Raw genomic sequence first — 16,906 nt, 5'->3', positions numbered from 1 at the left:
GTAATGTTAAAGTTTAGCATTCGTAGGTACGTGACGTTCAAAGTTTATTTGTTTAGGTCCGGGTTGAATGCTAACTATAAGTTGCGTTGAGGTGAGAACAATGTTTTATTTGTGTTGGGCACTGCCGCGCTGCCGTACTTCTGCGAATGCCGATTGTCTATGCTACTTGTATATCACACTAATATTGTAAAGGCGAAAGTTTGTGTCTGTATTCACGACGCAACTATTAAATAGATTTGACTGAAATTTTGATTATACATAATGTTATATGATTATACTATAAATAAGGGGACTTCGTCCGCAAGAAATTCAGTTTTTCACAAATCACGCAGGACCATGAATTTTTCCGAGATAAAAAGTACCTAGCCCATTGTTTGCTCTCTGGATCGACTGAACCGTTCCAGACACACATTATTCCGGACAAACAGACAGACAAAAAATAAAAAACGTTTGTTATGTTTTAGTATCGTAAAAATAACTAAATAAATAAAACACTTGTTTTTGAAATCACAGACGGACACTTCAATTTTACGTTTATATTGTATTGATGTTAGCTAGCGTGCTTTTTTTCCCATACTCGACGAAAACCGAATGACGATGACAGCGCTAGTAAAAAAAATCAGAACAGAAGGACATACCATATTTTGTAGAATAAGTTAAATCTATACTAATATTATAAATGCGAAAGTAAGTCTGTCTGTCTGTCTATCTGTTACCTTTTCACGACTAAACGGCTAAACCAATCAAGATGAATTTGGGTATATGGTAAATGGGACCTTCGAGCAATTACATAGAGTACTTTTTGACCCTAAAATAAAAATAAAAGGAGGTAAAATAGGGGCTGAAAGTTTATATGGATCCTTAATTTTTAGAGTTTTAAAAATTTGTTCATAAATCATAAACAAATACAAAATATAATGTGATACAAGAATTTTGTAAATTTAAATTGGTGAAATAGGGGTAGAAAGTTTAAATTTATTTCGACGCGGACGAAGTCGCGGGCGTTCGCTAGTAGGTATAGAATTAAACTTCCTATTTATGGTCTGTTCCTAAAAATGTTTTGCCTCGAACTGAATTTCTCGTGATTCGCAACGCATAAACTGACTAATAGGCTAAGAGACAGTTACGAAATGAACACAGAAAAGGTATAAATGCAAATGTATTTGCGTGTACATACCCCACGGTGCCATTGTCGAGATTCTGCATATGCTTGCTCAACGTTTCCTGGATGTTTTGCTGGGAGTAGAGACCGATGGGCGAATTGAATTGCTTGTGCACTATTTTCGGACCGGTGGCCATTTTGGAAGTCGTTCGTTGCGCTGTAACAGGAAAATTACCATAAAGTTTTTTCACGTCATTGTTGAGTTGAATTTGAAAATTCGCCTTTGAATTTCGAAATTGAAAATTGATGCCCGCAACTTCGTATGGTGAATTTTTGGTTGTTCATAATCTCGAGGGAGCTTTAAAGTTTTTTTGGGGTAATAGTTACTTTTGATCTTATTTCAGTAATTTTCCAGTAGTTTTTGCATGTTTGAAGACCAAACATCAATTCATCCAAATTTTTATGTTTATAACATTAATATCGACCTCTGTACTGAAACTAATTTATTAAGTTAGTCTGTTTTAATATTCTGAAACTTCTGAAGTACAAAACTAAAATTTAGCTTACTAACTAACAAAAGCAAGAAGTTCGTGTATTGTATCCTTGGATAAATTTCCAATATGTCTTAGGTAATCATCACAAGTTAATGGGACATAACAAAAAAAAAAGCCATATCCGTATAGCATTTGTCTCTAAATATATAAATCTCGAACCGCTTGATGTATACAGATGACATTTGGCAGGGACGTAGTTTATAGTTAGTAAGTGTCCGCTAAGAATGGATTTTGCGATAGGCAAAATTTTTATAAAGTTTTCCCTATCGCAAAATTATTTTTTGTTAGGATTAAAGAGGTCTAAGGGCGGACAAAGTCGCGGGTTACCGCTAGTAATATTATAAGCACAAATTGTAAACTACAAAACTTCAATACAAATATAAACGTGTATTCATAAATGACAGGCGCAATTTCAATAGGTATTTGTCGCAGATATATTACGGTCGTTTCAGTTTCATAAAATTTGTAACAACAGCTTTACACCACTTTCTATGATTTATGTTTCCAATAAATTGTACGCGATAAAAATTATATTAGCAATATAAAAATAATACTTCTCCTAGGTGGAGATTATTTAACCAATGATAGGTAGTGTATGTTAGAATGCTACTGTCATGGTAAGAGTTTGATACACACTTTTGACACACTTTAGTAGTCTTATTTGCGTATTGCGATTTATTTTTAACCGACTTCAAAAAAAAGGAGAAGGTTCTCATTAATTCGATGCGATGTTTTTTTTTGTACCAGTTTGTTACCTTATGACTTCGTAATTTCTTAACCGATTTTGAAAATTCTTTGTTTGTTTGTTAAAATATAGTTTCAGTTTGGTCACATTTAATTTTCATGAAAATCGGTTTAGTGATTCTGTGCTAAAATAAAAATTACGAAATTTCCCATACAGTGGCGCTATCGTTCACTATGTTAGGACAGAAAAATAAAATATTTTTAACAAAAAAATTAAACCAACTTCAAAATCACAAAACTAAAAAGCGAAAAATTACATCGTTTGTGCTACCTACCTTCTGATCAGTTTGAAGGCGGTACCAAGTTATTGATGTATTCATTCAAGCCTTTTAAATCATAAAGATTTAGGATTTTCAAATAGTTCGTAAAAGGGCTTTAATTAGCATAGCACTAACTTGATACCGCCTTCAAAGTGATCAGAAGGTAGCACATACGATGCTATTTGTCGCTTTAGTCTTGTGATTTTGAAGTCGGTTTAATTTTTTTGTTAAAAAGACTTTTTTTCATAGATTGTTGTTACAATGGGACTACAGTAGTAGGTATGGTAGCATCCACTGTAGCCTGTAGGTGTCAATTTCCGGGGTAATATTAGCCCCGTACCGACTTTTAAATCTATGTATTAACCTAATACCTAATAATTTCCTTAAGTTCGTGCTTCCTTCGAAATGATTCTTGACTTAATGTGAATTAATTATTATTAATAAAATTCACGTTAAGTCAATACAGAAAAAAAATAGCTTTTATATTTCTAATATTTATACTAATATCATAAAAACAGTAAAAGTAAAGTGTGTGGTGTTGTAAGACGTAGTTCTAATCTGTGGATCGACTGAACATATTTTCTCAGAATACAGAAAACCACCAGAAGGAGTGATAGCGCAAAGAAGTGAAGCCATTTAAACTACACATTTTACGATTACTCACTCTGTGTTTGTCGTGTTGTTTGACGTGCTATACAGGTGACAAATTTAATTAAATTAAGCCGTCTTGTGCTATTCCTTCGTGTAAAAATGCCGTTGGTAAAAAAAAGAAACTGAATAGGATCACATTTCACGTATAAGTAGCACAAATAAATATTCTTATGTTAAAATAATGAATAATTTTTACGTGAATTTAGTTGTCATAGAAACCGATGACTTCATTTTGTAAGTGTTGCCAATGTAATTGTTTTGATTTTCCCTACTTTTAATTTCAATTCAAGGATTTATTATTTATGTAAAATATTAATCAACTAAATAGGTAGGCATAGGTTCCGGCAATTAAGTTGAAATAAAATTGTGGTAATTTGTTTGTTTTCGTGTGCTTGTTTGGTCTTTTGTTTGTTTGTGTACCTACTTGTTTGCTTGTTTGTTTAAGCAAGAGGATTAAATAAAATATTTTTATCTTCAAAACACATTCTTAAAAGATATTAAACCAATTAAATGGCCTTATTTATACTTGAATTTTAAGAGACATAAAAATTAGAGAAATAAGACGAGATAATAATAACTGATTTTGCACACGATTGAAATACATATTTATAATAATAATATAATATAATTATATGGAATATATAAAATTATTATTGTAAATATGTATATCCTTAGTTTGTTAGTTGATAAGTTTTATAATAACCGTCTTATTATATCTATTATTTATTTGTCCTTGTCTTAAATTTTTTAGAGTTCATTTTCTTGCTGACTCTTAGCAATCACTAGAAAACCGGTCCCACTGTTTTTATTATTTACCATACAAGTTAACATTTAATGTGATGAACTGTACACTTATTGTTTTCCTTTTAACATTATAAATTTTTACCACAAAATAGGGAAAAATTTAACAGCCTCATGTACTAGCAACATTACGCGGGTGAGAATTGCGACGAGTGCAGGCTGTTGTGTACAATTTTTGGACACACTGCGCACTATAGAATGACATCTAAACGTGGCTTCTGGTGGTTTTCTGTATTCTGAGCATATTTTGAAAATTCTTTTACCACTAGATTACCGCGTTATTTGTGTGTGGTGGTATTTTATCCTCACGGAACGGGAACTATGCGGGTAAAACCACGTGGCGTCAGCGATAAATTCAGACAAATATTTACCCTATAAACATAGGAAAAATTGGATTGTCAATTTTTATCCTCTTCATGAGGTAATTTTATTACTGTTCCATAAGATTCATGCCCCGGGCTAGAGACGAAGCTCGACGTCTTATTACGATTTTATTAGCCCTGGCACCGACGAACACGGCTACTATATTTTTTCCGGATTATGTGTCAGAGACAGACAGGTATGTTTGAATAGATACAGTCCTACACGTGTCTATAACAACAGGTCTTTGTAAATTGTTTTAACTGTCATCTTGACGCTTTTGTCCATGACTTCGATAACTGAAAAGTGACTGAAATTCGCTGAATTTCACTGACTCAATGTGTACGTTTTGAGGTACCAACAATAATTTAGACAGTGAACTTATGAATTACTTCATCTAATTATATTGTTAAGAAGTACTGTAATTATGAGATAAATTAATATAAATGATTTTTATTTATTTATTCTTATCAGCCACTACGAAGATCGAATACGGAGCTTAAGCCCACCACATTGCGCGAATACGGAATGGCGGGCTTATGGTGATGACTAGAGCTCCGTAATTTTATAAAATAGGCAATAGAGGAAAATATAAAAAAAATATCCTTTATATTTTCCTCGGTATTATAAGAAAAATTTCGCCAGTCACTTCATTGAAACTTATTGAAAAACACTTTTAGAATCAAACTTTATAGTTCTCTAGCGATGAATGGCCACGGTGCTAAGTATCTGTCTACTGAGGATAATTTCAAATGATATTCCGTAGAAAATATAACCTTGTAACCTGCTACTAACTTCAGATCGTAACCTTAACACAAAGGTGATTTACTTAATAGTAAGAGATAATAAACTTTCAGCTTTTATAGACTGTGACGTCATCATCATCAACAGGTCTTGGCTTTAAAATGAAGGCTTTTAGTTATGCCAATAATAAATATTTGTCAGAAACGTGTAAAAAAGTAATAACGGCTAAACCGATTTGGATAAGCAAGTTTCATCTTCCATTTGTAAAAGAGTAAGTATTTTTTTATACAAATTAATTTAAACATTTATGCCATTGACCTAGTAGCACATTGGGGATTTAGTAACCGCAGGTTTAATAGCCCAGCTTAATTTATAGCTGGACTATTAAACATATATCGTTTAGCATTAAAACAATGATCTGGTTTGTTCAAAGTGTGAACAGTATAAGAATAGATCCATTTATTTTTGAATAGAGATAAAAACAAGTGGTACGCGGATGTTTAAAAGAATTCTGACGTAAAGTAGAAAAACACTTGAACTACTTTTTTGCCAGAAGACTGAGTAAAATATTAACGACAGAAATGTTCAGGATTTTCATTTCATACTATCATTTTAATTGCAGAACTTAATTGTGGTCGTTACAAAACTCGGTGGGTGTACAATTGTTATTAATTGCATTATAAATTGTCGTACCTATAACTGAGCTAAATATGCTCAGTTATAGGTACGCTTAGGTACGGCTAACTTTTTAATCACCCACCGAAGAAGTTTATACCAATAACTAGCCGACGCTCCGCGGTTTCATCCGCATAGTTCCTGTTTCCGAGAGAATAAATAAAATATAGCCTATGACACTCGCAAATAATGTGATTTTCCAGAACGGAAGCGGGCTTATTTGTTAATCCATACCCCTTTCGGTTTCTCTAGACATCGCACCGGAACGCTAAATAGCTTGGTGGTACGTCTTTGCCGGTAGGGTGGTAACTAGCCACGGCCGAAGCCTCCCACCAGCCAGACCTGGATCAATAAAGAAAATCTTAATCGGCCCAGCCGGGGATCGAACCCAGGACCTCCGTTGTAATACCACTGCGCCACGGAGGCCGTCAAAAGTTTCTCTTGTTTGTATTTTTTTGTTTTGTACTACATTGTGTGCACTAAGAATTATAAATAAAACTACAAATCGATCTACTGCTGCTGGACAAATTACAGAAAATATTTGGATCGTAAACAATTTCCAAAGTAATACGGTTTCCGATAATAATTCGCCGAGTGTTGCCCGCAGTGCGTGGGAGAAACTAAAAAAGTTTGCGTTTTCGCTCAACAAACATGTTGTATTTTAGAGCTAGGTGTTGATCTGTTATACCGATTGTATACGAGAAGCAAGGTGTTGCTATGACTGAAAAGAATACATCCGGTGGAGAAAAACACAAAATTAGGAGCTTTTCTGAGCTTTGTGAAACATTTTTCCTCCCTCTTTAGAAGTTATTTTAATCTATGCTCTTCACTAATATTATAAAGAGGTAAAGTTTGTGGTATTATAGGGGGTAATCTCTGGATCTACTGAATCGATTTTGAAAATTATTTAACCACTAGATAGGCACGTTATTTGTGAGTGTATTCTTACGGGAACAATGCGAGTGAAACCGCGGGGCGTCAGCTAGTAAGTACTGGATAAAGCCAGGTATTATATGTAACAGTTAATGATAAAATGTAATTAAGTATTTTGCTTCTACTCAGGGCCAACTTGACTTAAAGCTTTGGCATTGAAAGAAGGTCGGTCATTTTTCATACATTGCTGGGCATTTGATGATGATATCAGTTATAGATAATTTCACTTTGATTGACAGTTGGATAACCAAAATATGGGCAAGTACAGCTACTTTATACAGTGCACGATTTCAACAAAAAACACACATTTCATTATTAACAACTGCGAATTCTAATTATTTTTGGTGATATTGATTAAAAAGAACAAATGATTTTTTGTCATTTTTTTTTCTGAAACGTGCTGCGCCCCTAAAATATTCAATGTCGTTTGAAAGTTTATTTAATGACGTACATTCTAATATGATTCTGATAATCGTGAAAATGTTAAAAACTCGAACTATATTCTGTGTTGAACATTAGACACACGATTCATGAAATAGCGAAAATGTTGGAAACTTGTTAGTATCTGACCAATGTTTGAAAACTAATATATTTTCGAATTGAATATGACCATTAAGTTTGTATGTGTGTTTTGAACTACGTAACTAACAGTAAAATATTTCGCTTTCAAAACAAGATCAAATGGAATTGGCTGGACATCGCGACCGTTTCGATATATAATAACAATGTGTCTGGAACATCTAAAGGCCAACGCAGCTGTCGGAGACAAGGTTAAGAATACCGTCATCAAGGTTCATAATATTTTTGTCATATCAAAGACATTCGAGTTGATACAGGAATAGTTTTACTGGGTGTTATGAAATTTATTTCGTAAACACGTGTGGTTTGCATACCAGTTGTCCAGGTATCCAAAGATTCTTATAATAATTTACATGCACGCTAAAATTTCCCCGACGCTGACGCGGCATTACGACCATCCGTGAAAATGAGACGGGCTATTTTCAGTATCGTGGAGTAATGGAGATTATTTTTGTAACAAAATATTTGCGTGGAAGTTAGTCATGGTCGTTGCGCAGGTGACTTGCGAGTGTGAAAAAAAAAATATATCACATACGTCTAAAGCTTTTATTAGTGCTTATGTTACATGAAGCGTTTGTTTAGTGCGTTTATATACCTTTATGCGACGGAGAGGTTCGTGCGAGCAGCGGCGATGCCGAACTCTAACTGAGCGGCGAGCGGCGCGCCCACGCGAGCTTGCAATCTCACCTGTAACGTGTCATGAAAATCATAACAAACAATATAAACTGCATATCAAATTATCCCTTAATTAAAAATGCCCCTTAGATGCTGGAATGGCAACCCCGCACTAGAAAGCTTAGTGTTGGCCGACCCCTCACCAGGGAGAGTGATGACATCAAGCGAGTCGCACGGATTCGCTGGAAGCAGGCGGCACAGGATCGTGATGTTTGAAAATCCCTACATAAGTCCTATTTAATATAATTCTGTATACAAAAACCACTAAAGAGTTAATAAAGAGCTAAATAATCACAGAGCAAGAATCACCCTGTCAGACAGTATTTATTACGTAAAACGAAACACTTATTTGACTGCGTATTCCATATGCTCAAAGTTTTTGAAATTTTCACAATGTCCTCTTTAAACCTTGACAGTGTCTTACCTGTGAAAAACAAAGCTTCTTACACAATAGTCCCTGAACTTAAACTGGCGCGCACTAATGACTGTAATGAGCTGTGACAGACGGACGGCTCGGTGCTGGCGGCTCCTAGCCTGTGAGTGAACTAGCACCTTCTATCACGAAATAAACGAAAAGTTTTATACACTAACTAAACTATTTTTACACCCGCAAAGTGCGTCTACACGAAACAAAGATAGATCATAATTTTAGGCTGCCAATTTAAATTGTTTTTACAAACAATTACGAAGGTTATTGATCTCTAAATCCTATTGTACGAAAAATTATGATATTGCAGCTTTTCTTATGAAGAAAAGACTTATCATTGACTTGATAAAATAAAAAAAAAACTATCCAATAAATGCGTATCTTTGGTTAGAGCACAAAGTATGTACCTATCTGAAATAGGAGACTGTTATGGACATTAAAAACTATCAAACTTAACTTTATAATCAAGCAATAAATTGACAAATAATTCTACAATACTGCTAATTATCAAATTATTTTACAAAAACGTAAAATTTGTTATAGAGTTTGATTATTTACAAAGAAACTGCAGAACAAAAGATTTTCATGAAAGTTTAAATTCATCTAGTTCCTAACTAACACATTAATCACTATTATAGATCATATTTATCTTTAAAGTACTAGTAAAACTCCTTCGATTGAGACTTGGCAGTTTTAAAACAGTAACGTGCTAATGATGCATTGTGTTTATTTATAGAATAGACGAAAATAGACCAACAGGTGTGGAGACTAGCGCATACAATGTTCCTGGCAAAGCCGAGTGCAATTATAATACATTATTTATGACATCACTATATCATGCACAGCCTTGGATATAAAATTGTTTCACTGTCTTTGAGTTCGTCTTTCATCAACCTAATATCATAAAGACTCCAAGTGTTTGAGGTTTTAGGTAATCTCTGGATCTGGTTCAGTATCAGTATTCTACTGAACCAATTTTGATTCCGAAATTTCACCAATAGGTAGTTATTTGTAACTTTTGTAAGTGTTATATATGCTATATTTAAACTATTCAGGCATACTGAGACAATAATCACAAATGAGCTGAGATGTTTTTAACCCGTGACGTAAAAAGGTGTGTGGTGAGCAATGACGTAAGTATATTGTTTACGGTACGTAGGTAGGTACAATAGGTAATTACAATGTAGCATAATGTCTGTTATGATGGAAAACATTTATGAAATTAATAGTAATAATTTTTTTATCCAATAATTTGCCTTATTATGGCTAAAGTGGTCAAATATAATCCATTGTCCGTCAGTTGATCCTAGTATAATCATGTCATTCGTTCAGTAAGGCGAAGGCAATGTGATTCCTAGGGTTTTCCCGCCAAACTCTGAAATATAACTATACTAAATTGACTATTGATTGATTTAAATGACTATTGAGTAAATTTTTAATTGTAACATAAATGTAAATATCATAATATCCGTGTAAAGGATACAAATCACACGTTGTCAATTCTTAAAGAGACCCAAATTGGCATCCTAAAAAAATGGGAATAGAACCCAAAGCGTCCAAAAATCTGTGTTGAAAGCGATAACAGTTTTGCACCGCCGTGGTTTCGAATAATAAACTGCGGCATGCGGAGGTCGTTATAAAATTTTCTGTGAAATAATATTCAGAAAACTTTCTAGACATTTAAAAATAGATACTTACTAGAGGTAAAGATAATGAAAATAATATTATTACGTTGGTTACGTAACTTACGTATGTATAGTTTCAAATTATTAAAAACTTACTTTTTCATTTTTATAGAAGTTCGTCAATTTATTTTTTAAGAATAAGATCATAGGTCGATTTCCTGAAACCGAGCATCGCTGAAAAAACGAACTCTGAACGCCCAAAACAACAGAAATTTCTTTGTATTATTTTGTAGCGGACACTTAATAACGATTGAATAAAATAGTTTAAATTTAAATAAAATTTCCAAAAACTGGTAAAACACTACAAAGTGTATAAATATCTTGTTTTTTTTTTGGTCTCGTTGATTTATCATATAATGACAAGTTAACCCTTGACTGCAGTCTCACCTTATTTTAAATGAAGATACCAACTAAAATGCGGAAACGGGCTTATTTGGAAGAAGTACAATTCTATCAATACATCTTACCAGAACATGAATTCTTTTTGTCTGTTTGAGTAGAAAAAAAGAATTCACGTTCTGGGGAACTCGGGCGAGCGCTAAAACATCGCCTGATGAGACCCGAAGGTTGAAAGAAAGACAAAGGACGGAATGGCTCTCTAAAGACGACTTCTGTGAGACTCGGACTTAGAAGGCCGTTCTGGAAGGGTGTATTGGCCTGTTTGAATCAGTCTGGACACCCCCAAGAGCGTGAGTTAGAAAACGCACGTCCGGATGACGTTAGATATCCGGGACCTCGTCTTCGCGGCAAAGATGCTGTGTAGCTTGTGTTTCGGTTGTCTGGGAAGCATTGTCTGTCGTCATGTCTGGATCGTAAAGAACGTTTTTGGAACGCCTCTGATTGCAGTTTGCGTTCAAGATTGGAGTGTAATTACAAACCTCATCCAATAGTTGGTTGGGATGGTCCCGTAATGGGCTATTGTTGGCATATCTAAGTCTCTGTGGAGGTCGTTTTTGCGTACCAACCACGGAACGTCCGTGATTCGTTTTTGTATTGGCATATCCAAGTCTCTCTGGAGGTTGTTGTTAAACGTGATGTCGTTTGGAAGCACATCTTTGCCGGTAACAGGGTCAAGGTGGTAACCATTACATAGGTGCCTGAGCCTGTCGAGAAAAGTAAAAACCTAACCCACACGATAGTTTACTCATGTATTTTTTAGGTTACGGTATAGTATCTTCGTACGTTAAATTGTTCAACCTCATAATATTAATCAAAAAAACGTGAACAAGTATTTTTCATAAACAACTGCATTACCCGCTATTTTGAATGTACCTGTAACGTAGCGTCTGCCAATTACAAAAAATGTACTCTGTGAAATATAATAAAGATAACAATTTCCATGGAGCAACATAAATGGTTTAAAAACCCTGATCAAATGTACACAGACCCGTGCTATTGTGTGCTGTTCCATAAAATGAAAGCACACAACTCTGGCAGGTCGATAACACATACAAAATGTATGAATTGCCAGCGCTACATGCGTTAGTCGCACATGCAGACGAAGCTTACGACAAGGCCTCCGTAAAGCCCCAAATAGATTGTCAAGCCAACAGCTTGATGAAAGCCACCGACTAATTACATTCAGCCATTGTTATGTCTACGCAGTTCGTGACCGTAGACTGTACACTACTGTCTGTACTGTAGGTAGTGTTCCTACTGAATTGTATATTATAGATTCATTACGTATGTGACTAATTCAAACTTAATAAATTAATGTTACTATTTATACGTTTTGTTAAAAATTGTTGTTAAAAAAAATGAAAATTACTGCTGTTTATTTTTATTTAAAAATGACTGATTGTTTTATTTGAATATGACATGTCGTAAAGAACTATTAAGAATGTAAACACTTAGGACATGGCTGTACGGTGTAATACCTTTGCCTTTTCCCTACGGGAAAGAAAAAAGAAAAAGAACTAATCGTCTTATATCATTTTTATTTAAGAACTATCTAACGTCTTCCAATCTTCAGTTTAGTAGTAAATGGTTTATAAAGATACCTTACCTACCTTGTGTTTTAGACAGATTGACGCATACAATTTCTTCCAGAGAGCTGCAGACGAGACTATACCTACTTATCTCGTAACACGTTTTAAATATGTCGCAGTGAAATGAGGGTTTTAGTAGTTACATCAGATTCCTAACGACTGGATAGAAGTTGTTTAAGTTGTATGTCTATGTAATTTTATACAAGTTAATTAATTACTTTTGCACTACTCTTGCTCAAAAACACTGTCATATTACCACTCCACAGCGGGGCTAAAGAAGCATTTCAGCCTCTAGAGGCTAAAGTAATTTTGTTTCTTTAAATTCTTGTTTGTTACGAGTACTAACCAAGTATTAGCCTGCTGTAAAACAGAGGAGGTTTTATTCGAAAATAGAATCATTGTAGGTAAGGCCCTGATTGTTTTGAAAAATAAATAAAAAACTTTAAATTGGAATGAAATGCAGCGTTCTTGTTTGTGGAATGCGTTAATTTTTTTATTTATTTTTTATCGAGTTGCGAATAGAGATTGCGAGATTTGAAGACATCGGACATCCTTTACGGTGTAATACTTTTGCCTTTTTCTCATGTGAAATTAAAAAGCGAGAATTTAAAAACCAATTGGCGTGAATAATACACACTTGATTTTTTCAGAAATTCATTGTAAATTGGCGACCGTAACTTACATATTTTTCAACAATAAATGTTATTGTTGTCTTCATCTAGTGAGAATGGTGATCCTAATTCAATCTGTTACCATCAAAGTTGAGACGCATTTACTTAAATACTTACCTACGAAAAATTTAATAAGTGGAGAAAACAACAACGAATGGATTTACTTACGAAAGGAGTTGTTTAAACTATTATCTCCCACGTTTACCTCACATACTCATTATTCATCTTCACAGTAGTCGGAAATTATGTTACTGGGTAAAAGCATCTCTCTTAATATCCAAAATTGTAGACTTTGTACATTTAATTTTCAATTAAAATAAATCATTGAATATTGTACTAAACTATTTTATTTTCTCGCTATCGTAGTGAAAAGCAGAGTGTAACACGTGAGGCTAAACCCATTATAAACTCGGTTTCTATTTAGGCGGCCCTCGCCTTACGTCTCGGGCCCTAAAAATACCTCGTATATAATGGGTCTTTTTAGCCCCTTGTATAACAATCTACTATTTTAATGCAGGTTTCTAGGTTAAAAAAGCACTCGTAGAGTCCCTTCGAACAAATTAGCTATAACAAAAAATAATTTTTAACTCAGATTATATAGTTAAAAAAAATCCATCGCTAACTATAGGCCTCTTGGTCGCTAACTATGGGCCCTATTAGAAGGCTCAGTCACTCAGCGGGCGATGCTATGCTTAGGGTTCTCTGTTAATCATGAATGAGGAGATCCGCAAACGATGCAAAGTCACTGACGTAGCTCAGCGAGTCGCGAAGGTGAAGTGGCAATGGGCAGGCCACATAGTTCGAAGAGCCGATTGACGTTGGGGTTCCAATATGCTGGAATAGCGACCCCACACCGGAAAGCGCAGTGTTGGTCGACCCCCCACTAGGTGGACCGAAGACATCAAGCGGGTTGCAGGGAGCGGCTGGCTTGCCCCTATTTAACTTCTTACAAAGTACTTGGTACTTACAAGGTAATTGTAAAATGTAAACAAGCTATAATGACGAGAAGTTCCCAATATCCGTAGGAAAATCACGAAAGACCTGACAGGCTCATTTCCCTGCTACGTACGTTGGCAGTGTATACAAATGTCAAAACCATCGATAACGAAATCTTATGTAACTAAATTCTATCACTTTTCCAAGATCTGTAGCTATTATTGTAGCTATCATAGGTAATTAATTGCATTTTCGGTCATCTTTGGTACTTTAGCCACTTTTAAATATTTGAGAATTTAAAAAATGCCTTGTTGGTCCTGTAATCAGGCTATGTGGTTTCGGATCTCGTCGTTCTGGGTTTGAATCGAGTGTCCAGTCATGACCCGATCCCATGGACCTATTGAACTTTTCTTTCTTCAAAATAAATTTCAATAACATTTAACAGCACGGATTTGAGAAGTTGATTTTGTTACACACCTGTGCTTCAGAGAGCATGCTAGATATCGATCCCAGTCTTTATCATAAACATCCGATAGTGGGTTTGAATTTACCATTATCACCACAATCCCGACAACCCATATTGGAGCAGCGTGGTGTGTTTAAGCTCCATCTCACTCTTTGGTAAGAAGAGTGGCCTGTTTTTGTAGTGGGCCGTTAAAATTCCGGTAAAATTTCTCATTCCCGTAAGAATACGGGTATAAAATAGCCTATAGCAATCGGGGATAGTGTAGCTTCCCAATAGTGAAGAATTTCTCAAATCGGTTCAATAGTTTCGGAGCCTATTCAATGCAAACAAGCAAACAATATAATCTTTCCTCTTTATAATACTTATTAGTATATTTTTACGTTGTCTTTTAATTTACCTAATGTATTTTTTTCATTACTTTTTGTTTTTGAAAGTTCATAATATAATATTTAACATCATCATCATCATCTTATCAGCCGATAGATGATCAACGGTCCTGAGACTGCAGCCAGCAGGCTCGCTGCGACACGTGTCACCACCATAAATCAACCTGGCAGGGTTTCAACTAACATTGCGCTTTCCGCCATAGGGTCACCATTTGAACTGCTTGGAACCCCAACATTTATCGACTCTTCGAACTGTGCCCTGCCCATTGCAGCTTTACCTTAGCGATTCATTGAGCTATGTCGGTAAGTTTGATTTTTCTAGTCTCATATATTTTAACTTATTATTATTATTTGGGCAAACTAGTCCGCAAACCCGCTTAGAAGTAGCATGTGGGCTTAAGCTTTATATCTCCTCCACTACTATTATATGTAGTGGGATGTTAAAATACGTTCCACATCTTCATCAATCAAAGATGTCAACAATCGATATTGTTATATATCGATTATATAGTGTATAGCAATATGTTCTTCTAACTTAAATATCAATTTGCAAAATTTATGAGCATTAAAAAGGTCTTCCTAGCATCAAAACTGAAGATAATACTCATTGAAAATCAGAATTAATAAGCTACTAGCTGCGAAAGCTGCTAGCGAACTGCTTAAGAATTATCCCGACAGCAGCGCCACTTACCGGATTCAATTGTATTTCAAACCCATTGATAATAATATTTCATTCAAATTGGGCTAGCCTTTTAGAAGGAGGTTAGAAAGGATAACAAAAACACAAACCTATAGAAGAATTAAGTGCTTGGCGGCCATTGGATTAGCACGCAGGAAGTAAAACTATAAGAAGTGGTAATGATGTTGACAATTATAAATTATAATACTGTATAATTTTTTAAAAGAGCAACTGTTGAGTGTCTTCAATTCATTCGTTATTGAGTTGTGAGAGTTTCCGACTCTTCTCAGCAAAACAAGCCTTCAGAACTTTTGGTAGATTCTTTATAATAGTCAACTTTGACGTTTCAAAAGTGTTTGTAAATCCAAACATCGTATTTTTTTTTCAAGTAGGCTCTATGTATGATGTATTTAGTTTCATGGTATCGAAAAGCAAGAATAGAAAGAAATGAACTGGAATTTGCAATTGATACCAAAATAACATCATAGAAACTAATTTAAAAGCATATTTAGTTTGTCGCACTTCGCAGGTATACGTGTATGTTTAAAAGTTGTGGGTTTTGCCGGCTCGCGGCAGTGTGGTTGAAAACTATTTTGTAACTAAAGTTTCACGACTGAAAACGGTACGTGTGAAAATTTTATATTGAAATCATTTTGTAAGCGTAGGTACATTCTGCATATAATAATTTTCTATTTTACTTTATAACGTGTATAGGAAATGTATTCGAGTGGTTCTGTCGAAACTAGCCTTTCTAATTTCTAACTTCAACTGTAGAGCTATTCATTCATATCTTGAAAACTACCGTATCGTTTTAGATTACTTCGTTCTACATTCCTGCTATATTAAGAGAAAATAATAGTAGGTAGATTGTTATACAAGAGGGTAAAAATTAAGTAAGTAGGTACTAGCCTAAAATGAAAAAGGTTTAATCCGTAAATAGTTTAACCATACTAAAATAATGACCTCTATCTATGTATAAATAAAAGAATCATCATAAGTACGAGGTACGAGTACGGAAAGCCCTGATTGTTTGATAAAAATTTGAAATTGGAACGAAATGTGTTTATAAAACGTCGTATCGGGTTCCTGATTTTATTTTTCTTTTTGATAAATCTCACCTTATTTATGTTATTAGATTTATCGTACTTGTCAGAAGTAGATATGACAGTCTAAAAGCTAGAGCCAAGATAACGAAACCATGGAACAACAGCAAAGTAATAATCTATATTTTAAAGGGGACTGCCCATCCCCGGCTCATGCCTACATTAACCACTCAGCAATTTACCTATTGATATCTAAAAATATCTTGATAATTCTACTTTAATAATGAAATCATTACTTTATATAAAAAAGTTTGTTACAACGATTTACGACATTTTTAATTCATCTTTAATTTTCCCACAAGGGAACAAACTAAAATAGATGACCACACAGGTAAGTTTTACGAGATTTTTTCAAGACTTATGATTGGTTTGTTTGTTCGTTTTCTTGTTTGTTATGCTTATTGGTAACAGAAAAAAATAATACAGCTTCAATAGTACACCAGCTAACATTTTGCCCTAGAAGAGTGATAATTTATTTTTCATTAAT

The 16,906-nt window shown here is 34.5% G+C and overlaps 1 protein-coding gene across 6 annotated transcripts in view; it reads right to left on the bottom strand.

Annotated features, from left to right (window-relative positions):
- Positions 1-8,621, bottom strand: part of LOC112042856 (uncharacterized) — a 35,892-nt gene extending 27,271 nt beyond the window's left edge. For 2 of the 6 annotated variants that reach the window (XM_052884766.1, XM_024078037.2), the window contains exons 1-3: positions 8,503-8,562; positions 7,999-8,090; positions 1,178-1,319 (exon numbers count right to left, since the gene is read on the bottom strand). In XM_052884766.1, the coding sequence (XP_052740726.1) occupies positions 1,178-1,299 (122 nt within the window). In that variant the 5' untranslated portion in view covers positions 1,300-1,319; positions 7,999-8,090; positions 8,503-8,562. Of the gene's footprint in view, positions 1-1,177; positions 1,320-7,998; positions 8,091-8,502 lie in introns of all 6 variants that reach the window. The other 4 variants (XR_002886637.2, XM_024078033.2, XM_024078032.2 and 1 more) reach the window with 4 other exon arrangements.
- Positions 8,622-16,906: the final 8,285 nt, after the last annotated feature.

The sequence above is a fragment of the Bicyclus anynana genome, chromosome 12 (assembly GCF_947172395.1).
Source record: "Bicyclus anynana chromosome 12, ilBicAnyn1.1, whole genome shotgun sequence".
Lineage (NCBI taxonomy): Eukaryota > Metazoa > Arthropoda > Insecta > Lepidoptera > Nymphalidae > Bicyclus > Bicyclus anynana.
The sequence above is the reverse complement of the archived record's forward strand: the minus strand, read 5'-3'. Positions and strand labels throughout refer to the sequence as shown.